This window comes from Triplophysa rosa, linkage group LG25 (genome assembly GCF_024868665.1).
Source record: "Triplophysa rosa linkage group LG25, Trosa_1v2, whole genome shotgun sequence".
Classification (NCBI taxonomy): domain Eukaryota; kingdom Metazoa; phylum Chordata; class Actinopteri; order Cypriniformes; family Nemacheilidae; genus Triplophysa; species Triplophysa rosa.
In genome coordinates, this window is record NC_079914.1 from 448 (window position 1) to 23,926 (window position 23,479).

The 23,479-nt window shown below is 43.3% G+C and overlaps 1 protein-coding gene across 1 annotated transcript; it reads left to right on the top strand.

The window, feature by feature from the left end:
- Nucleotides 1-721: 721 nt before the first annotated feature.
- Nucleotides 722-22,348, top strand: kcnh1b (potassium voltage-gated channel, subfamily H (eag-related), member 1b; the record flags this gene model as incomplete). Its single annotated transcript, XM_057326426.1, has 4 exons — nucleotides 722-955; nucleotides 1,162-1,414; nucleotides 1,738-1,934; nucleotides 20,873-22,348. Coding segments are annotated over 4 exons (1,536 nt in total), but the record flags the coding sequence as incomplete, so codon positions are not given.
- Between the last annotated feature and the right edge of the window lie 1,131 nt (nucleotides 22,349-23,479).

Genomic DNA, 23,479 nt, shown 5'->3' on the forward strand with positions numbered 1-23,479 from the left:
TCGGGATCTCACTGTATGACCCACATGTTAGTCCCGACCCACAGTTTGAGAAGCCCTGCAGGTCGGGTCATCTAAATTCAGTTTAGTTGATATGTGAAGGACTGATGTGAGCATCTTTAACTGCATTACACACACACACGCACACACACGCACACACACGCACACAAAGCTTAACTCGCTGAGGTTGAGCATTTTAGCTTCATTACAGCAATCAATAACATGACCTACATGACACACTAATGAACCCGTAGAAGACATCAGCTTTGGGCCATAGACTGGGCTGGGGATTTGGGATTTGAGCTTCTTGTTGTAAGGTCAGAGGTTCAGAGGGTTGCAGAGCAAGCAGGCATCTGGTTTCTCACATGACAAAATGTGGTGTGTGTCCTTGAGGCAGACGTGTATGATGTCTACATAGGCAGTATTTACACCTTAATGGATATGATATGCTCACAATAACAACGTTATTAAAGCTGATTTCAGGGTGACAAATCTGATGAAAAACTGAACATATAGTGCATATGACACTACATTACACCTTTTCCAAATGATAAATCTCACAAGGCATTTTTTTGGTTTTCCCACAATTGGAGACAAACGTCATGATGTTTATCTGAGCAGCTCAATAGGGCACAAATGAGACATGACTGCAATCTGTCAGTGCACTTTAATTTTCTGTTTTACTTGAAATACATGACTGTACCTATCTTTCAAACCAATACAGTTGAATATCAAAAGTGTGTTTTTTTTTCTTTTAGCTCTCCTTTACGCTACCATTTTTGGTAATGTAACCACCATCTTCCAGCAAATGTACGCCAATACCAACCGCTACCACGAGATGTTAAATAGCGTGAGGGACTTTCTGAAGCTCTACCAGGTTCCCAAGGGCCTCAGCGAGAGAGTGATGGACTATATCGTCTCCACTTGGTCCATGTCCAGAGGCATTGATACAGATAAGGTACCTGACAGATTCACATAAGCCGCAGGTTCCAGTCTTAACCCAGTGAGTTAATTGTTATAAGTTATTTTAAAGGCCACTTGTCCTATGCATAATAATGTCCTTGACATGTTTAACTTCTTTCGTGAGGTTTTCAACATCATCTTAAAATCTTAGTTTTAAAAGTGGAAGTATTTCATTGTTTTTCTAAACATTTTCTTCTGCAGGTGTTGCAGATTTGTCCCAAGGACATGCGAGCGGACATCTGCGTCCATCTCAACAGGAAGGTGTTCAAGGAACATCCAGCCTTCCGACTGGCCAGCGACGGGTGTTTGCGAGCTCTTGCTATGAAGTTTCAGACCATCCACAGTGCTCCGGGAGACCTGATCTATCACGCAGGTGAAAGTGTGGACAGCCTCTGCTTTGTGGTGTCAGGCTCCTTAGAGGTCATTCAAGACGATGAAGTTGTTGCCATTTTGGGTAAGTGTACAGTAGGTACTTTCTTGAGTTGATTTACAAAGAATTACTTTGACTTTTATTCATTGTGTATGTAAAAAACTTCTCTCTACATTAAAAGCGACTTGTGATATTTCTGCACCTTTGGCCTGCTAATCACCTTTTTTGTTTTTATGTATACGCAGTTATTACATTGTGCATAAGATGTCAGTCTCATTTAAATGCAGGAGCAGATTTCACACTGTTTGCTTGAACGGATTCATTATAAAGTGCAGATTGAGTTTAAGTCAATTATGGAAAAGGCTGTAAGGAAAACTGATGGAATGTCTCCACTCTCTTTCTCTCAGGGAAGGGTGATGTGTTTGGGGACGTGTTCTGGAAGGAGGTGAATTTAGCTCAGGCCTGTGCCAATGTTCGTGCACTGACCTACTGTGATCTTCACATCATCAAACGTGACGCCTTACAGAAGGTTCTGGAGTTCTACACGGCCTTCGCGGGACACTTCTCTCGAAACCTGGTGCTCACCTACAACCTGAGGAAAAGGGTGGGTAACATATTATCAGGCTGTTTTACATGAACATAAAAACCAGTCTGTAGAATACCGTGTTTATAAGGTGAGAGGTGTTCACTTTTGAACTGATTTTGCCAAATGAGAGATGTCCCTATCCACAATGATAGGTGAATAACACCGGAGTAGAAGAACCTATCATTATGCATAACCTAACTTAAAATTTATCTGGCACTTTTATCCAAAGCAACACAGTGTATTAAAGAAATACATTCATCAACCGTATGTGTGCTCTTTGAGCATCGAATCAGCCTTTGCACTGCTAACACAATTCACTACCAATTGAGCTACAGGAACAGTACTGTACAACTCACTAACCCACTGCAAAGCGTAATGTTAAACCTAACCCTAAAATCTGATAGGCTGTCAGGAATTTGGGATTCAACAAAATCTAAATTTCGCCATCATCTACTTTGCATCCGTGGAGGAGGGGCTGGTGCCGAACTGGACTAAAATTCATGTCTCATCTCACGCTGTAAGCACTTTTTACAGCACAACGATTTTGAAGCCAACTGAGGTGGAAGATCTAGTTCAACAAATCTCTCTCTCTCTCTCTCACACACACACACGCACGCACGCACACACGCACGCACGCACGCACGCACGCACGCACGCACACACACACACACACACAAGAGAGTCCATTACTCAGAATATATGGCTCTGAATACAGAACGCTATGTATGACTATGGTTTTATTAAATATCTGAAGCTAACAACATGACACCCTCAGGTAATAGATTATAAACTGTTATATATGTGCGCTAACACTTGTGTCATCTATCTATCAGCATATACACGTAGGGGTGTAACAATGTATTCCGGCATGATATATATTTTTACAATATTACCATGTGACGAGGGAGGAGTGACGAGAGCCGTGGGAGGGGCCCGGACGCGATTGATAATGAGTGTCAGCATTTAACAAACTTTAATTAAAAATAAACAAACAGTAATACAGAAGTAAAAAGAACGTAAACAAAACACTTCCGGGCCCGGTGCTCTCTCGCCGTATTCCCCTGCCGCTCGGCCTTTTATGCTTCCGCTCCTCCGTGAGAGATACGAGGCCGGAATGACGCCCAGCTGACACTCATTATCAATCGCGTCCCACTCCCGGCCTCGCTTCCTCCTCCCACAGCTTTCGTCACGCCTCCCTCGTCACGTACCAATATCAGTTTAATCCTATTGGTTTAGCTTTTAACACGTGAACTGTAATTTTGTGATTTTACTGCTTTTACTGCTTTTAGAAGTTCTCTCTCAGGATTTAGCTTTCTAAATTCCTTTCTTATATATAATTTTATGTTAAAACATTTTTTTTAGTGACAGACCTGTTAAATTGTTTTATTTATATTATTTACACAGACGCTTAAATGAAACAATGGTGGATGCCTGCTGAAAAGGAATGAAAATGTGTAATATAATACTGAATCACTTTCACGGCAAACTTTGCCAAGCATTTCAGAACATTTCAGATGCTGTGTGACGAGATTGGACCACTGGTTATTATCCAATGAGGCAACATTCCATCATAGTTTTCATGCATTTCTTCTTATTTGATAAAAAATGATCATTATCATAATTGAGAATATATGCGCATCATTTTTAGAATTTTAGAATTAATGCTTATCTTGGCCTTTCCAGGCAGTGTTTTGTATGCAATATCCCAAAATGTGAACGTAAAAATAGATGGTTTGAAACATAACTAACGTTTCTGAACATTAGCTCGATTATGTTTCGGAAATGTACATTTATGCATTTGGCAGACGCTTTTATCCAAAGCGACTTGCATTGCATTATACTATACATTGTATCTGGTATGTGCAATCCCCTGGGATCAAACCCATGACCTTGGCGCTGCTAGTGCCATGCTCTAACCACTGAGCCACAGGAAAGCAATCAGATATTTAAATTTGTAAGATTTTGTTCATAATATTGTTAATACTATCGTATCATGAATCCAGTACCAGGTATTATATCAGATTGTGAGCTGCATGTACTGTTACACCGCAACATATTGATCAATCATACACATACAAATTTTTGTTTTGTTGATATTAAAAGGTAATTTATGACTGAATATAACATTACTTGTTATTGATCAAATGATTCATGGAAACTTACAGGAGGATTGGTTAGTTAACCTGGTGTAGTTTGACACTGTAGGTGTGATATATAAAATGCCACAGCGTGTGTGATTGTCATCAGAGTAAAAGCTGTTTTTGATCATGTAAAGATTGTTAGTATAAGCAGCTCTGTGTCTCTGGCTGTATTATCAGTCTAATCAGATCCAGCTTATTTAACTAATGCTGAATTCTAAAGTGTCCGGGCTGGCAGAGGGAAAGATTACATCGCTCAGATCACAGCCGAGCATTTCATTTCATAGCGGTCAGAAAATGGCCACGAAGAGTCAAGAGCTCAATTACAGGAACACAAAGTCACTCTGACCTCAGAAGAGCAGAATGAAAATAGAAACCTGATACAGAAGTATCTTAATCATCACATCAATAACTCTCTCTCTCTTTCTCTCTCTCAAGGAGCGCAGCATCAGGCTACAGTCGAGCCCACAGTGCAATGCATGGGTTGTCAAACACTGTGAGGCAATTCGCAGCCGACAATTACAAATGACCTGTGTTTATTGAAATAAGCTGAGTTACATGTGCCTCCGATTGACACAAAACACAGGCTTTTGCCCATGAATAAACTTTTCTCAGGTATTTCTCGGTCCTGATATATTGTTACATTGTTCATTTACATGTACTACTGATATTGTAACAGTACAAAGCAGGTTGAATTCAGTGAAGTTTCTCTTCAACAACACTGTAGCAACACTTTGCACTTTTAGACAAGGATTTTTTTAGGCCAGTATCTAAAATGTATCGTTCTTAAAACAATAGCTTTATATGCGGATCAGACTTATGTTTTCTTCTGCTGCAGCTCTCGAATGTCATTCTGTATTCAGAGCGGTACACACTCTTAAGACTAGGGGCCCTAACATACATCCAGCGCAGTGTGGCACCAGGCTAGGCTAGTTTCAGAAATACAGATATAGACATAGCTCCCTGGATAAAGGTAAAGATGTGTGATCGCCAGAGGTGGACAGTAACGAAGTAAATTTGCCTGAGTACTGTACTTAAGTACACTTTTTGAGTAGCTGTACTTTACTTGAGTATTATTTTTTCTGAGTACTTGTACTTTAACTTCACTACATTTGAAAGCCAAATATCATACTTTTTACTCCACTACATTTATAAAAAGGTCCAAAAGTAGAAAATGGTTTCTGTGCAGCGGGGTTTCCTGTGTGCGTAATTTATCTGGCTTGCGATCTGCCAGGACCTTTTACTGTTGCCAAGTATTTCAGTTTTTCTAAGCTCGCGGTTTTCCGGCAAGCTTTGAATGGCCATTTGGCAGATTTTTTTAACGCAAATCTGGCAACTCTGGGATCTTCCCCGCTAAACTAATGTAAACGTTGGCGCTGCTACACCGTTGATAGCGCTCTAAAAAGGCAAATAGACCATTAAAAGACGAAAAAGGCACATGTTAAAGTGTGGTGTAATCATCTGTGGGTTACGATCAGTCAAAGATCGTAGAAACATTGTCATGAAAATGATCGGCAACGGCTAAACGGTAAATAAGCATCACATACACCTTGAGCTACGCGTGCATGTTAACTTCTGATCTGCTGCTATATCATTTAAAGCGATTTGGAAAATGAATGATGTTTTTACTGAAGTTACTATAGTTGAAGTATTCCTGTTGAAATAAAAACAATAGAACCCTACATAAAATGTAATGGATTTAATGGTTATAATGGGAATTGTATTATGGATACTTGTTGTCTACTTGTATGTGATGGATTCTATTGATGGGATGGTAAATCCTATTGGAATAAAACCCAAAACACACTACAAAGAGGAATTTAATTTAAAAATCTCAAAAAAAATCATTGTTTTTTTTCAGCAGGGATGGTATTTGCAGTAAAACCACAGTATCCACAAATTTACCATTTTCTAAATATAGGAACCATACTCCAATTAATAATCTTTAGTAAAACCACAGCAACTAAAAATACCATAGTTTCATTATACTAGCTATAGTTTATGTTTGTAGTTAAATGATGGTAATACAAATGGTAATAAATCCAACAAACACATGGCTTCTACACTTTACTATTTACAAGAACCTTACTACTTACTGGTAAATTGCTGCTAAAACTGGTAAAGGGAATATACAAAATAAAAGAACACTGCTCATAAATACATATAGGCCTAGGGGGCTAATGAGGATAATTAGGATAAATGATCATACAGGATTATATCTAAACTAAACATATATGCGCTAAACATATAAAGCTCTTACAGGAGTTGCTCACTGCAAAATTTGCCCCCATTGACTTTCCATAGTAGGAATAAAAACGACTATGGAAAGTCAATGGGGGCAAATTTTGAAGTGAACTACTCCTTTAATACAGCTGATACTGTGAGCTACTCTGTGTATTCAGTAGGTTGCTTCAGAGGCATAAGGTATACGACAATAAAACAATGCACAACTGACATAAAGGAAATTTACTTTTAATACTTGAGTACTTTTAAAAGCACGTACTTCTGTACTTTTACTCAAGTAAGAATCTGTCTTTACAACTTTTACTTGTAGTGGAGTAATATTTGACCAGTAGTATCTGTACTTTCACTCAAGTAAGGAAGTTGTGTACTTCGTCCACCTCTGGTGATCGCAAACCAACAAAGAGTTGGCATACAGCATGTATGTATGTACATACTGTATGTAGTTCATCAAACATAAAGTACCATTCAAACCCATAAAACACGACCAGTGATTCATGACAAACCACTCTGTATGATCAATGCAGTCGAGCGGTGAGCAGTTTGAATGCTGAGAGGAAACAATAGACCAGTGAGAGTTCATATACTGTATCTCTATCAAAACAGTGAGAATAAATTGATAAAATTGTTCTTCAGCATTTTTTCATCCTCATGCCATTTCAAACATTTATGAGTTTCTTTCTTTAGCAGAACACAAAAGAAAGTATTTCGTAAAACGCCAGTAATCAAACAACATTGAACCCCATGACTTCCACTGTATGAACACAAAACCACCAAGACATTTCTCTAAATATCTTATTTTATGTTCCACTGAAGAAAGAGTCACATAATAGTTTCTGGAGACTTGTGTGTAATTCTGGTTATACTGTGTTTCTATGGTTTTATTTTTTTCTGTTGCATTTTAAAGACAATTAACTGGTTCACACATAAATGTTAATAATAATGACATTTTGGGGGAACTGTTTCTTTAATAGCAGACTGAAATCACGTGATGGGTCACATGTGTTTGGTTCTGTTTCTTATCTCCTTCTCTGATCGATCTGTGGTCAGGTCTGTAGTACGTATGTGTGTGTTGATCTATATGTGATAAACTGTCCAGCTCTGAACAGATATAACAGCAGAGTGTTCTTTGTGTTCATATGGATAGCCACACACCATTAAATCACATTCAGCTACGGGAAAGTATCTGCTCCCCTGTTTGTCCACAAAATGTACTGAATGAGGTTTTGAGCCAGGGTTAAAGATTCATGATAGGGACCTGTAAAATATTCACAGATACCACAGATATTTAATTAGCAGATGCTTTCCCAAAGTGACTTACAAACAGTGTTGGGTAAGTTACTCTCAAAAGTAATTAATTACTAGTTACTAATTAAATATTCAATAGTGTAATTAGATTACTGTACAAATTACTCTCTCCAAAAAGTATTGAGTTACTTATTACTAATTACTTTCTATATCCTATATCAACCTTGATTAGATAAGTGATTCAAGGATAGGCATGAAAGGGCTCTTTTAATTCATTTAAATAAATAATATTAAACTACATAAAGTACTCTTATTAACTGACCAAAGTATTACAAATGTGAGAATTATACATTAAAACACAGATTTTAAAGTTAGACTTTGAATTTTGATGTCAATTCCACTATTGCACACACATATATTACACAAAGTATTTAGTTTAATTACATCAAAAGTAACTGTAATTAAATTACAGAAAAATATGAGTAATCCCTTACTTTACTTTTTCAAGGGGAAAGTAATTAAATTACAGTAACTAATTACTTAGTAACTAGTTACACCCAACACTGCTTACAAATGAGAGATAATTTAAAATAAGGGTATATTTGTATATTTGTCTTTTTCACTTTGAATTGAAAGTGTTGTGATAAATAGGGATTGTGTAATAATACAATAACAATAAATAAGACAAACAATATACAGAGCCTGAGCAGTGTAGTGTTATTTGAATAAAATTATTTTGAATATACTTACTAAGCAGTGAGTATATTTGAATGAAGTGGTCAAAAGTACTGCACATTTTGGTGTGTCATCCATGCATATAGAACATTTCCTGCTGTGCACAGTACACATTCTTACGATATATTACCTTACGATATCGTAAGAATAGTATGTTAGTAGTCTCTGCTAAAGAAAAATATTCACTTCATAATTTTATTGTCAGACAAACGTTTAATAATAAAAAAAACGTTCTGCGGATGAAAAACAAAAGGTGTGAAAGGTGAATCAAACTTGCTGAATGATTTTCTGATTTGGGAGAGTAATTCATCTTTCAGACATGTGAGTCTCAGTAACCTCTAACAGTTAGAGGTTAGAGGTCAGAGTCTAACTGAAAATCCATTGACCATATTGATCTTTACAAGTAGTCTTCTTCAATGGAGAGAATAATTGAAGATGAAGGTGTGTGGAAAGTCAGATATATCAAAGGATTGCTTTACATCACACATCATCTTTAAAACTGTCACATCACTATACTGGATCAGCTTCTTTGAATGTCTTAAAGTTCACCCAAAAATTATTATTGGCATAATTTACTGTTCCCTGTCTGTCGGTCTCTCGACGTTGTGTCGAACCGACAGATGGGGTTCGTCCTTGAGAACCAATCACTTCCGACTTCTTAGAAAAGGCCAATGAAAATTGGCGAATGAAATTCACCTCTTCATTCACCTTTTGTTCTTCGGAGCCTTCGCTCATGATCAACAGACTTCGCTACAAGACTGCCGGCTCTACGACGTGGTGCAGCGGACTGTCCCTTCCTGCAGCGACTTCCCCTGGGCGTCTCGGCGGTTCCAGAAGTGTTCGAGTTTTTTTCTCTAAAAGAGCAAATTTCTCCAGCATGGCATGTCCCGCTGTTCTCTTGGGTGCAACACACTCATCGAGGAGGGGGACGGACACGATGTCTGCTTCCAGTACGCTGGGGCAGATGTTGTGGATATGTCCTGCCCGCACTGCGGGCGGCTGACGATTCAGACGTTGCGTCACGGGTGGCTGTGTTCCCACGGGACTCAGCCACCACCTTGTCTGCTTCCCGTTCCGTGACGGCAGAACTAAGGCCCTGCCGCCCGCTACGGAGAGCAGCGAGGGTGATATGAGGAATACTGTGAGCGCTAATCCGTCAGCCACTGGCTCGCGGACCGTTCACACCTCGCATTGCTAGTCTGACCGTTCCCCATAAGACAGTCCGCCGTCTTATTCCTCAATCACGTATCGGACACGGTACGTGATGATGATGAGATGTCTGTTGCAGCATCGGAGGGTGACTTACTGGCATCAGACTCCGACGATTCCTTGAAGCTCCCTCCCTCGGGGGGTCGAGATCAGGAAGAAGCGGATGTCGAAATGTCAGCCATGCTTTCCCGGGCCGCCGGCATTGGGTTGCGGTGCACCGCACTGCCTCTCCCAACGCTCGCGGCTGGATACACGGTACATCGGGCTTGAGAGCGGCTCCAAGCCGCACTCGCCCCCAGTGCCGTTTTCCCCCGGAAGTGCATGAGGAACCTAGTACGACCTGGAACGCCCCATTCGGCGCGTGCACGTCAACTAGTTCCATCACCCTTTCTTCCCTCAATGGTGGGGCAGCTACAGGATACGTCGATGTCCCCCAGGGGCTAGACCTAGACTCCCGTCCAAAGCACGTAGGCTTTTCGGCATCTGAGGTGTCGAGAGCTTACTCTGCTGCGGGCCAAGCTGTCCCCTCTCTCCATGCTATGGCCTTCCTGCAGGCCAATGTGCGGAGAGAGCTCCACGAGGGTAAGACCGACCCAGAACTTATGCAGGAACTCCGCAGCTTCACCGACCTCGCTCTCGGGTGAACAAGGTGATCGCGTGGGCCCTGGGTCGGGCGATGTCCACACTTGTGGTCCAGGAGAGACACCTCTGGCTGAACCTTGCACAGGTGAGTAACTCTGAGAAAGTCCACTTTCTCGATGCACCCATCTTGCAAGGGGGGGCTGTTTGGTGATACTGTCGAGTTCAACAGTTAGGGAGCAGACAGAGGATATCACGTATGTCCTCCCCAGCCGCGACTCGACCGCCTTCTGGCCGCCGAGATCCTGTGCACCGTCTGCTTCCCAGCAGCCCTGGTCCTCTTCGAGACATCGAAGAGGAGACCACCACCCCATCAGCAGCCGCGGTGAAAGCCATGCGGCCATCATGGGAAGACCCCAGGGAGTTCGAGAATACCTTTCTAAAAGTTTTTCTCCCTCTCTGGGCATTTATCACAGCCGCTCTCACCCTCTACTGTAGACGATGGTGTTCGGCAACTCGACGTTGCGGCAAGACCCAATGTCAAGGATAATCATCAGCCTAAGCACTCTCATTCGATGGTGCGTTGTGCTACATCTTCGCCAGACAGGTAAAACTGCAGAGCCGATCTCCTCCCCGGGGGTCCCCCCCACGGCGAGGGATCCGTACTGCCAGCCATCGAACCACCCCCGGGAGGTCGATGAAGCAGAACGTACCCCTAGCCTCCCTGTCGGTCCCTGGGAGCCTGACAAGAGCTTCCCAAACCGTCACGGTGACTACGGGATACGGTCCGTCTCGGCTACGCGATCCAACTCCCCGGACGCCCGCCCAAGTTTCGGGGCATCCTCTTAACCTCAGCAGAGGCAAGGATGCCCCGTGCTTCGGGCCGAGGTCGCCACCCCTCTGGTGAGGAAGCGATCGTGCTCGTCCCTCTAGCCGAGATGTTCAACGGGTTTTACAGCCCGTACTTCATCGTCCCCAAAAGAGCGGGGGTCGCTAGATCTGCGTACCCTGAACAGGCACCTACTCAAGCTGCCGTTCAGGATGCTCACGCAGAAGCGCATCCTGGCATCTGTCAGATGTCAAGATGGATTCATGGCAATTGACCTGAAGGACGCTTACTCTCATGTCTCTTTCTCCCTCGTCATCGCCCGTTCCTACGGTTCGTTTTCGAGGGTCAGGCATATTAGTACAGAGTCCTCCCCTTCGGTCTGTCCCTGGCCCCACGAGTCTTCACGAAGATCGTGGAAGCCGCCCTCACTCCCCTCAGGGAGAGAGGTGTGCGGGTACTAAACTATCTCGACAACTGGCTCATTTGACACACTCGTGAGATCTGTTATGTACACACAGGGACCTAGTGCTTCGGCACCTAGATCGATTTGGACCACAGGTCAACCGAAAAGGAGCTGGCTCTCCTCTGTGCAGAGCATACTCTTTTTTGGCATGGAACTCAACTCTGTTACAGCACGACTGCGCTCAGTCAGTGTTGAACTGCCTGGAATATTTCAAGCAGTTAGCGGGAGGAGGCTCCTGGGTACATGGCATCCTCGACGGTGGTGATACCCCTCAGGTTGATGCACATGAGACCGCTCCAACACTGGCTACAGAGTCGAGTTCCCTGGAAAGCGTGGCACACCGGCAGCAGGCGGATGGTGCTTACGCTTTTCTGCCGACGCACCCTAACCCCTTGGTCTTCAATGACCTTTTCTACGGATGGGGGTCCCTCTCGGGCAGGCGAGACGCGTCAGGGTCGACAGACGCCTCCCTGCAGGGTTGGGGTGCCGTGTGCAATGGTCACGCAGTGTCAGGGCGATGGACGGGCCCCCGCCTGCGCAGGCATTTCAATTGCCTAGAGTTGTTGGATTGCGCCTCTGCTTGGACCGCACGCAGAGCCGCAGTAGCTCTGAGCAGCTCTTTGTCTGTTTTGGAGATCAGCAGGGAGGGCTGTCTCAAACAGAGATTGGCGCATTGGATCATGGACGCCGTCACTATGGCGTACCTGTCCTAGTTCACCTACACCCACTGGGTGAGAGCTCTCTCCACACGGAGTACAGCCTCCTCGTGGGCACTGGCTCGAGGCGCCTCTCTGGCAGACATCTGCAGAGCTGCGGGTTGGACTACACCCATCACCTTCGCGAGGTCCTACAGCCTTCGCGTAAAACCGGTCGGCGAGTCTTGCGGGCATCAGGCAAGACCGGCGACCAGTAGGGTGTATGCCTATGACAGTACCTGACCCTAGGGGGTCAGCGTACTACTAGCCTCCCTTCTTCCCCCACTGGGTGAAGAACAGACACTCCATCCATCACTAGCAAGCACCTCCTGTGGGCGGGCTGGGCAGAGCAGCCCTGCCCCTTAGACCGGGTATCACCGGAGTTATTCGCAACATAGCTCTAACTGGACCTAGTGCTACCAGACGTTGCAACCCCCCAGCAGGGCGGTTCCGTCTGATGTATCCTCATGCTGGTTCCCACCTTGGTTAACCCATGACCTCCCCGGGTGGACCTCCACCTCGCGGTTTTTTCTTCAGCCGCACTTTCTTCCCATGAGTTCTCCCCCATCGGTGAGACCATGTTGGTATCTCCACTAGTCTCCTCCCTGTGGTACTCTGTAGCGCATCCCCCACTTGAGGAAGTAGCGCTTACCCAGTGGCCTTACGGTTCCGGGCGGCTTCTCGCTGTTAGAGAAACAAGGCCACCACCTGTGAGGCCGAAGGTAGGGGCCTTCCCACCTTTCAAGAAAGCTCTGGGACCCCCTACCTACCCACTGGTAGGTTACAATTTCGCGGTAGCGTCACGGCTGAAACGCCCAGGCCAGTCACCGTCGCTTCGTTGAGATTGTGACAGGGCACAGTGTTATGGCGTTTTCCATTGGAACCCCATCTGTCGGTTCGACACAACGTCGAGAGACTGACAGAAAGGGAACGTCTCGGTTACGTTTGTAACCTCGGTTCCCTGATGTCCTCTTGCCACAACACGTGCTGTCCACTGCAGCAGTCGTGAGAGGTCTCAGGCTCCTCAGAACTAGTTCGGCATGCAAATTTCATTCGCCAATTTTCATTGGCCTTTTCTAAGAAGTTGGAAGTGATTGGTTCTCAAGGACGAACCCCATCTGTCGGTTCGACACAACGTCTCGTTCCCTCCATCAGGGAACCAAGGTTACAAACGTAACCGAGACGTTTCTTCTTATGACTTCCTTTCTTTCATTCTCAACACAAAAGACTTTTTAGACTGTAAATGCAGACAGGGTGATCAGGGGTTGTCACGCTCTTAAAAACACTTATACTCTGACTTATACACTATATTCCAGTCCTTCAAACCCATATGAGATCTTTAGTCTGTCATTCTTAAAAAAGAATCAATAAGTTTATTTTAAAAAATTAGATAAAAAAAGATTAAATCCCACAATGCGTTAAAGGGATACTTTAGTTGTTTAGAAGTTGTTCTAAACCTGTATAAATGTCTCTGTTCTGTTGAACACAAAGAGAGATATTTAGAAAAATGTAAGCGACTGACATTTCTTAGACATCATTGACTACAATTTTAGAAATGTTATTGTATCATTTTTTTCTGTTGAACACAAAATTTGATATTTTGAAGAAATTAGGAAAGTACTAACTAAAGTACTAAGTAATTCATGCCAGAATTTTAGTTTTTGGGTGGAGTATCACTTTGCTGTTGGAGGTGCTGATTTAGTAAACGCTTTCATAAGACATCTTTGAGGAAAGTAATGAGATCGATACAGCTTTGTGTAAGGAACATATTATATTATGTTTTTAAATAATTATATTTTGAAGATAATATTGTATTCATTTGTAGGTCATTTGAGTACATTTCACTTGTTTCACTTGACCAATGGTTGTACCTTACACAGGCAATATGCCATAAACCTCTCAAACCTCAAACTCCAAACTCAACTTTGAACAAACAGGACTAGACAGACTGTGACAAAACAAACCATAACCATACATAACATGACCAAAGACGTGATACATAGAAAAAAAAGTTCAAACAAAGACATGGCTCCGGCTCGAAGGCTGGCTGGACAACACATGACGCCGGCTGGAAGGCCGGCTGGACAGTACATGGCGCCGGCTGGAAGGCCGGCTGGACAATACATGGCGCCGGCTGGAAGGCCGGCTGGACAACACATGGCGCCGGCTGGATGGCCGGCTGGACAACACATGGCGCCGGCTGGATGGCCGGCTGGACAACACATGGCGCCAGCTGGATGGCCGGCTAGACAACAGATGGCGCCGGCTGGATGGCCGGCTGGACAGTACATGGCGCCGGCTGGAAGGCCGGCTGGGCTGGCTGGACAACACATGACGCAGACAGGAAGGCCGGCTGGACAGTACATGGCTCCGGCTGGATGGCCGGATGGACAGGACATGGCGCCGGCTGGAAGGCCGACTGGGAGGCCGCTATCACCGGCTGGGCAGGCGTGGATGTCGACGAGACGGGGCAGGAAGATGGTGGCTGGGCAGCGCTCTCTGGCGGCTGGACAGCGCTCTCTGGCGGCTGGGCAGCGCTCTCTGGCAGCTGGGCAGCAAACAATGACAGGAACAACACATAAACACATAGGGTGTCGACGAGACGGGGCGGGAAGTTGGTGGCTGGGCAGCGCTCTCTGGCGGCTGGACAGCATTCTTCGACGGCTGGACAGCATTCTTCGACGGCTGGGCAGCGCTCTCTGGCAGCTGGGCAGCAAACAATGACAGGAACAACACATAAACACATAGGGTGTCGCCTTCGACAGGCCTGGGTACCAGCTGGGATGCCGGCAGGGATCTGTGGCGGGAACAGGACACCGGCGGTCTCGACCCTGGAGGGGAACCCGACGACCTCAACCCTGGAAGGGAGCCCGGCGGACTCGATCCTGGATGGGGTTCCGGCAGTCTCGACCCTGGAAGGGAGTCCAGCGGTCCCGACTCTGGACGGGAGCCCGGCGCCCTCTACCCTCAAAGGGAGTCCGGCGGCATCAACCCCTCCCGCTGAGCTCCCTGTGTCTGCTGGGTCCAGAATTGGCTGGATTATTCTGTCATGATTGGTGAGGGAACAAGGACACAAGTACAGAGGACCCAGACGCAGACAGCGGGTAAGGGGTTAAACAGACTTTTAATAAACAATTAACAAAACAAAGACCCACGTGGGGGTAAAATAACAGACTATAAACATGACAGATAACAAGAACATGGACTAACTACACTAAACTAAACTAGAGACAAACATTTGAATTAAATACAAAATAACTAAACTACATTACACTACACTGACAAGACAGGGACTCACCAGACAAAGGACAATCACACAACAGTACAATAATCCAGCACAAGACAGAGGACACAGGGGCAATAAATAGGGGACAAATAAAGAGGGAACAGGTGTGGGGCATGAAATCAATAACGAGCAATTAAGAAGACGAAAGGGCGGGAACAGAGACGCAACACCGGAGAGTGGAAGGCCAACAGGGCCAAAACGCCTCTCTCCACATGAAACAAGAGGTTCTGTCATGATTCTGCCACTAGGTCAAGAAAAGCAAGACAAGATGGGGCAGAACCATGACACATACCCACATACAAAAAACTCCACACACACAATTTGCACACGTACTAACACACAGACACACACACACGTACACAGACAAGTACGCACACACACAAAGACACGCACGCACACACACACGCACAGTGAGAGCACACATTTAAGATAAAGGAGAGAGAAGCACAGATCAAATATAACAGACTATAAATTCCTATATGCAATATTAATTAAGTAAAACTTTAAATTTCTAAAGCAGCCCCCCGGCCAGGCAGATGCAAAACAGTATGCAAATGGTGGCGAGGAACCCAAAACTCTAATCGAGAAAAAAAACCTCAGGAGAACCCAGGCCCAACCAGGGGATTCCAGTTCCCCTCTGGCAAAAGCTGCTGCCTCTGCACAAGCTCCAGAGAGCTTGCACAAGGCTAAATAAAATAAATAAATTTACTAATAAGGTAAATTATAGTTTAAGATTATCATTAATAATCTAATAGCACTTGAAATTTTGTGGTGAGGACGTGTCAAGTGACCGCGTCCTTCTTTATCCAGCTCTATCATCTCAGCTCTTGTCAGGTCGCCGCTTCCCATTCTCCGCTCTACCATCAGGTCAGGCCATGAAGACGTGTCAGGTGACCGCGTCCTTCTTTATCCAGCTCTATCATCTCAGCTCTTGTCAGGTCGCCGCTTCCTATTCTCCGCTCTACCATCAGGTCAGGCCATGAACTGCATCCTGCTCGCTGTGGTAACCTTGGAACAATGAGACAAAACTGGCTGAGAGTAGAGTACTGTTCTGTACTCTTTGATGCAACAAGTACATCAGTTGTGTTTTTGGTTCCGGTTGATCTAACTAATGCAGCCTAAACCCTCAGAAGATTTATATTATGGAAGAGTAGTGTATGCAAGATTAAAAAGATGCGTCTTTAGTCTAGATTTAAACTGACAGAGTGTGTCTGCCTCCCGGACAGTGCAGGGAAGACTATTCCAAAGTTTAGGCGCTAGATAGGAAAAGGATCTACCACCTGCACTTGATTTTGAAATTCTAGGTATTACCAACTGACAGGACGCCTGAGAGCGTAATGCACGTGAAGGACTGTAATACAAAAGGAGTTCATTCAAGTACTGAGGAGCTAAACCATGTAAGGCTTTATAGGTAATAAGCAAGATTTTAAAGTTAACGCGATGCTTTATAGGTAACCAGTGCAAGGTTGACAGAACCGGGCTAATATGTTCATACTTTTTTGTACGTGTAAGAACTCGAGCTGCCGCGTTTTGGACCAATTGGAGTTTTTGTAATAAGCCTGCAGGGCAACCACCTAACAGTGCATTACAGTAATCTAGTCTTGATGTCATGAATGCATGAATTAACTTCTCTGCATCTGAGATTGACAGCATATGACGTAGTTTAGATATATTCTTAAGATGGAAAAACGCAATTTTACAGGTGTTGGCGACGTGGCTCTCAAATGACAGATTACTATCGAATAGAACGCCAAGATTCTTTGCTGACGACGAGGGTTTTATGGAACATCCGTCAATAGTTAAACAGTATTCTTGGTTGTTACTTATAGCAGTTTTCGGTCCAATAAGTAACACTTCCGTTTTGTCCGAGTTCAGTAATAAAAAGTTGTTACTCATCCAGTTTTTTATATCGACTATGCATTCCATTATTCGATGGAACTGCTGTGTTTCATGAGGCTTCGAGGAAATATAAAGTTGAGTATCATCAGCATAACAGTGAAAGCTAACTCCGTGTCGCTTTATTATATCTCCTAGAGGTAGCATGTATAATGCGAAGAGCAGAGGCCCTAAGACTGAGCCCTGTGGTACACCGTACTGGACTTGCGATTTGCGTGACACCTCATTGTTTATTGCTACAAATTGAAAACGGTCGGATAAATAAGATTTAAACCATTTCAAAGCTATTCCCTTAATGCCGACATAATTTTCGAGTCTATGTAGGAGTGTGCTGTGGTCAATGGTATCGAATGCAGCACTAAGGTCTAGCAGCACCAATAACGAGATACAACCTCGGTCAGACGCCAATAGCAGATCATTTGTAACTCTGATCAAAGCAGTCTCTGTACTGTGACATGCTCTAAATCCAGACTGGAATTCTTCATTGATGTCATTCCTTTGGAGGAAGGAGCATAATTGAGTTGAAACTACTTTTTCCAGAACTTTAGATATGAAAGGTAGATTCGATATAGGCCTGTAGTTCCTTAGTTCTCTAGGGTCGAGTTGGGGTTTTTTGACAAGGGGCCTTATAACAGCCACCTTATATGCTTTAGGCACATGTCCTAATGTCAGAGATGAGTTAATAATACCAAGAAGAGGATCTATAATTTCTGGGAGCATCTCTTTCAGTAGATTTGTAGGTATAGGGTCTAGCATGCATGTTGTTGATTTAGATGATCTAATGATTTTAGACAGCTCATCGTGATCTACGGTATAAAATAATTGCATTATCTCCTTAGGGGCGCTGTAGTTAGTTTGTTCAGCAGGTTTCACTTCTGATTGCATTGTTATAATTTTTTCTCTAATATCTTGGATTTTATATGTGAAGTAGTTCATAAATTAATCACTGCTATGCTGATATACAGGATCAGAAGTCACTGACAATTTATTTTTTGTTAATTTAGCCACTGTGTTAAATAAAAAACCTTGGGTTGTGCTGGTTTTCTTCTATTAGTGATGAAAAGTAGGCAGATCTAGAAGTTTTTAGGGCTTTCCTGTATTTTCAAATACCATCCTTCCATGCTGTACGAAATACCTCTAATTTAGTTTTCTTAAAGTTGCGCTCCATTTTTCGGGCCGCTTTCTTTAGAGCCTGAGTGTGTTCATTATACCACGGTGTGGGACTGCCGTTTTTAATCTTCTTTAAACGTAGAGGAGCAACTGTGTCTAGCGTTACCGAGAAGGTGGAATTAAAATTTTCAATGGTAGTGTCAAGATCGTCAACGTTATTTCTCATGCTAGAGATTTGAGACAATTCGGGCAGATTATCGAGAAATGCATCTTTGGTAGTTGAAGTTATTGTTGTACCATATTTGTAACAATGAGTTTTATTTGCAGCCGTAGGCGAGTGAAGCAAACATAATACCAGATAATGATCCGAAATGTCTTCACTCTGCTGAAGGATTTTAACGTTGTCCACATTTATACCGTAAAACAGTATTAAATCTAAAGTATGATTACGAAGGTGAGTGGGTCCTGACACATGTTGACTAAAGCCCATGGAGTTAAGAGTGTTTTTGAAAGCCATTCCTAAGGCATCTGTATCGTTATCTACACGGATGTTAAAGTCACCAACGACAGGACTCTATCTGCGGCCAGTACTAGTTCTGATAAGAACCCACCAAATTCTTTAATAAAATCTGCGTGGTGCCGTGGAGGCCTATATACAATAGCTGAAATAAATTTTAAAAATGTTTTATCTTTAGTATTAGGTGTTGAAACATGAAGTACCATGACTTCAAAATAATTATATTTAGAGTTAGACTTCTGGGAAATGCGACACCTCCCCCTCTGCCTTTTAGACGAGGCTCATGTTTATAATAATAATCTTGGGGGACAGATTCATTTAAAGTAATATAATCATCTGGTTTTAGCCATGTTTCTGTCAAACAGAGCATGTCTATTTTATGATCTGTTATCATATAGTTAACAAAAAGTGCTTTATTAGAGAGAGATCTAATATTTAGCAATCCGAGTCGTAACAGTTGATTATCTGTATTTTGTTCATGTTTAATTTGTTTAACATTTATTAAATTACTTTCAATAGATTTACGCATTATTTTATGTTTGCTAATCCGGTGGACAGACACAGTCTCTATTTTGTGATGTTTGTGAGAACGGATTATTACATGTTGTACATTTTGTGTATTCTGTGACAAGAGACGGCAAGCAGACAGTTGGTTAAGCCATACTGTCTGCTCCCTGACCTGGGCCCCAGCGAGTCAAGCTTTAGCAGTAGCATTATTAAGACTTTTTGCCATATTTCTAGACAGGATGGAAGCCCCAGCCCAGGAGGGATGGAGACCATCTTGTTTCAACAGGTCAGGTCTGCCCTCAAAACTCTTCCAGTTATTTATAAAAACTATATCATTATATAGGCACCACTCAGACAACCAGCCATTTAGTGATGATAATCTGCTATAAATCTCATCACCACGATAAGCAGTGTGGGGGGCAGAGAATATTACAGTGTCTGACACCGTGCTTGCGAGCACACACACCTCTTTAATGTTATCTTTTGTGATCTCCGATTGACGGAGTAGAACATCATTTGTGCCGACGTGAATGACAATCTTACTGAATTTACGATTAGCCTTAGCCAGCACATTTAAATTTGACTTGATGTCAGGCGCTCTGGCTCCCGGTAAACATTAGACTATGGTGGCTGGTGCCTCTATGTTAAGGTTCCGAACAACAGAATCACCGATAACTAGGGTACTTTCAGCAGGTTTCTCAGTCGGTGCGTCGCTGAGCGGGGCAAACCTGTTCGAGACTGTAATCGGAACGGTTGAGTAATGTTTTGTCCTGCGACTACGCCGTCTCACAGTCACGAAGTTTCCCAGCTGCGGGGGATATTCAACCGGAACCGAGCTGTGTGCGCTAATGTTGCTCGCATCCAAAGTGTTTTCTATGGTCCTTACACTCTTACTATCCTCAGTTAAAGATTGGATCCGAGACTCTACTGTAATTCTAAGATCTTCTCTGTCAACCGAACTATTTCCCTGCAATTATCGCATATAAAACCCTCGCAGCTGACAGAGAAGGCTAAGCTAAACATATGGCATGAGGTGCAAGTAACAATAATAGGAGTAGAAGCCATAACTCACCGGATTTGAAGTTACACTATAATGACTTGACTTTAAAGGAGAGGTTTCTAATCCTGCTCCTGGAGAGTCAGTGTCCTGTAGACACAAACACCTGAAGCAGCTCATCACTAGTCAGACTAGAAAGGTCCAGACAGGTGTGTTGAGGCAAGAAGGAGTTAAACTCTGCAGGACACTGGCCCAGGACAGAGTTGGACACCCGTGCTTTGAAAGTATGAGACACCCAAAGTGAAAATTCTGTTGTTATTTATTTACCCACAATTCCTGTCATTCTGATTTACAAAATTACATCAAGTTATCACAAAAATATCACACTTCTTTATTCCAAAAGAAAGCATATATATAATTATACAATGACATGCACTATATTCCACATCTTTTGGAGACAAATGTTAGTTTATTTTCAAATGTTCTTTTCTGTTTGAATCATATAGATTGTCTTCCGTAAAATAAGCGATGTCAAACGGGAGGAGGAGGAGATCCTGCGGAGGAAGAACGAAGCTCCTCTGAATCTTCCCCCAGACCATCCTGTGCGACGCCTCTTCCAACGATTCCGTCAACAGAGAGAAGCCCGGCTGGCCGCAGAGCGAGCAAGTCAAGGAGAACAGGACGTCGAGAGAGGCCAGATTCATGTACAGCAAACTGCGATGCACGAGATCAGTGCACCAATTAGCATCGTCACAGTTACTGAGGGTACAACTACACCAGCCACCTCATCATCATCTAAAACATCATGCAGAGCCAAATTTCAAACTCATATGGCCCCTAATGGAAACTGTAGTGGAAGTAAGCCAGCCGAACCACCAATCAATAAAGGCTGGGGTCGGTTTAAAGAAGCCACAGTCAAGTCTGAGCTCTCTTGGTCCCCTATGTCCAAAGCAGAGTCCATGGAGACACTCCCAGATAGGACTAAATCACAAGACAAACTGTCCCTCAAAAAGATTAACTCTTGTGACAGTGGCATCACCAAGAGTGACCTGAGACTCGACAGCATGGGTGACAGTACTACTCGAACCCCTCAGGATCGAAGCCCCATGCAACATGATGGGCGTCAAGCCTTCTGCCTGATTCAAAAGCACAGTCTTCAGGCCTGCTTGACAGAACTTAAGCAGGAACTGCGAGGGGATATTCACTCTCTGAGCAGCAGAATGTCAGCGCTTGAAAACCAGCTTGGCGATATACTCAGACTCCTCAAAGCAAGAAAGAGCTCAGAGTCTTCCCATTTGTATGACATATCAAGACCTGAGTCACCAGACTCAGAAAAAGATGACAACACGTTCTCTTAACAACGTTTGTTGTGTCATGTTGATGGTGTACTGCAGGGAACAGTGTTAGGTGCTGTTACAGTTAAAGCTGAACTGACCTCAACCACTATCAACACATGTTACTTCACTGGCAAGAATTTATTGATGTTCATGATGAACTTAAATAATGCTAGGGTTTTTAACTTAATCTTTTTAATATATCACTATGATGAAATCAACTGTGAACATCTTGTATGGCTCAAGTGAACATATATTTGTTTCTGTGAAATGTACAACTGTCACCAGTCTTCTCCTGGTTTTCACTATGAAATCATTTATCAGATTTTAATCTCAAAACTAAATTGTGTGCGATGAATCAAACTGAAACCCATTCATTTTGCGACAGTTAGCAATTGTCGGGTAAATTGTACCATCTAAAAATAGGTACTGAGGACACATGCATTTACATTTACATACATTGTTTCTCAGTATTAGTCCTCGCACCTCCCCTCCCTTTTACAGTAATGTTTCAGATATCTCCCTGTATAAAACACTTGATTCAACTCATCAGATTCTGATGATCAGAAATACGCTTGTCTGACTTGATGCAGCACCATAAAAATGTTTCCAAATTATTTTGGTACTTGTTTTTTACAGTGTAATAAATGTAGCTAGTTTATGTTATTAAATGTACTAAAATAATGTTGGTGGTGTACAATAGAAGCCAAATTTGTGTATTCTTACAAGTATGAGCATGTCCTTCTCCAAAGATGGAACCAATATAATGTATTGTTCAAGTAGCTTATTACGACCTATTGTTTTGTTGAAAGCGCCCTCTATGTGGTGTAAAGAAAACATTTCATGTTTTGTCATGAAATGACGTTTGACTTTGGCTTCCAAACAAAATGCTCCCCGAAGGAGCTATGGCCTCTATCGTTCTTGTCAGTATTATTATTATTCTTAACCAATGTTAGTCTATGGTAGCCCAATGAACCGTATGTAGGAAAATGGTGAAAATTGGCACACTCGTAGAGGTGGTACTCATTAGTCATGTGATCAAGTATGGGGTCTCTAGCTCTCACTCTGTAGCGCCACCAGCCATTAAAATATGCACTTTTCAAATGGCTGTAACTTTTGAACCCATTGATACTTGGCACACGTCACGCACTCGTCATGCTCATCGCATTCCATGCCTTACACTAAGACTCCACCCATTACAGTAGCAGTCATCTTGAAAAGTACAGTACAGTACCATCTTGAAAAGTACAGCTTTTTCGCTACTAGTCCTAGAAATTGTGACCGATTGTCATGAAAATCGGCTGAGACAATCTTTGGACTGAGCCGCATAGAAGAGATGCTCCAGAATGGAGATTTTCATTGTTGCTCAAAAGTTACGACGGCGCAAACTTTTCAAAGTTGACCCAAAAATGGATCTTAGGCTGTATCTAAAACATTTATCGATCTATCGGTAAGAAAGTTGGTATGCTTCATCGACACCTCGGACTGGGGGGTCCTTGCCAAAATGGGGAATAGCCCCACCTATGGGTCGCGAGATTTGAAAAATGGCTATTTTTGCTTGTAAATTTTTTAATGTTTGTCAGAAAACCGAGATCTCGGTGTCTACGGATTCCTCGTGTCATGCCGGATCGTGCGATTACGATTCTGTCACGATTGTATGATCGGCCTGTCCGCCATGTTGAAATTTCTTCATCAATCATGATATCTTTTGAACCGTATGATATATCAGCACCAAATTTGAGACGCTTCACCAAATTACAGTACCAAATGTACCCTTTA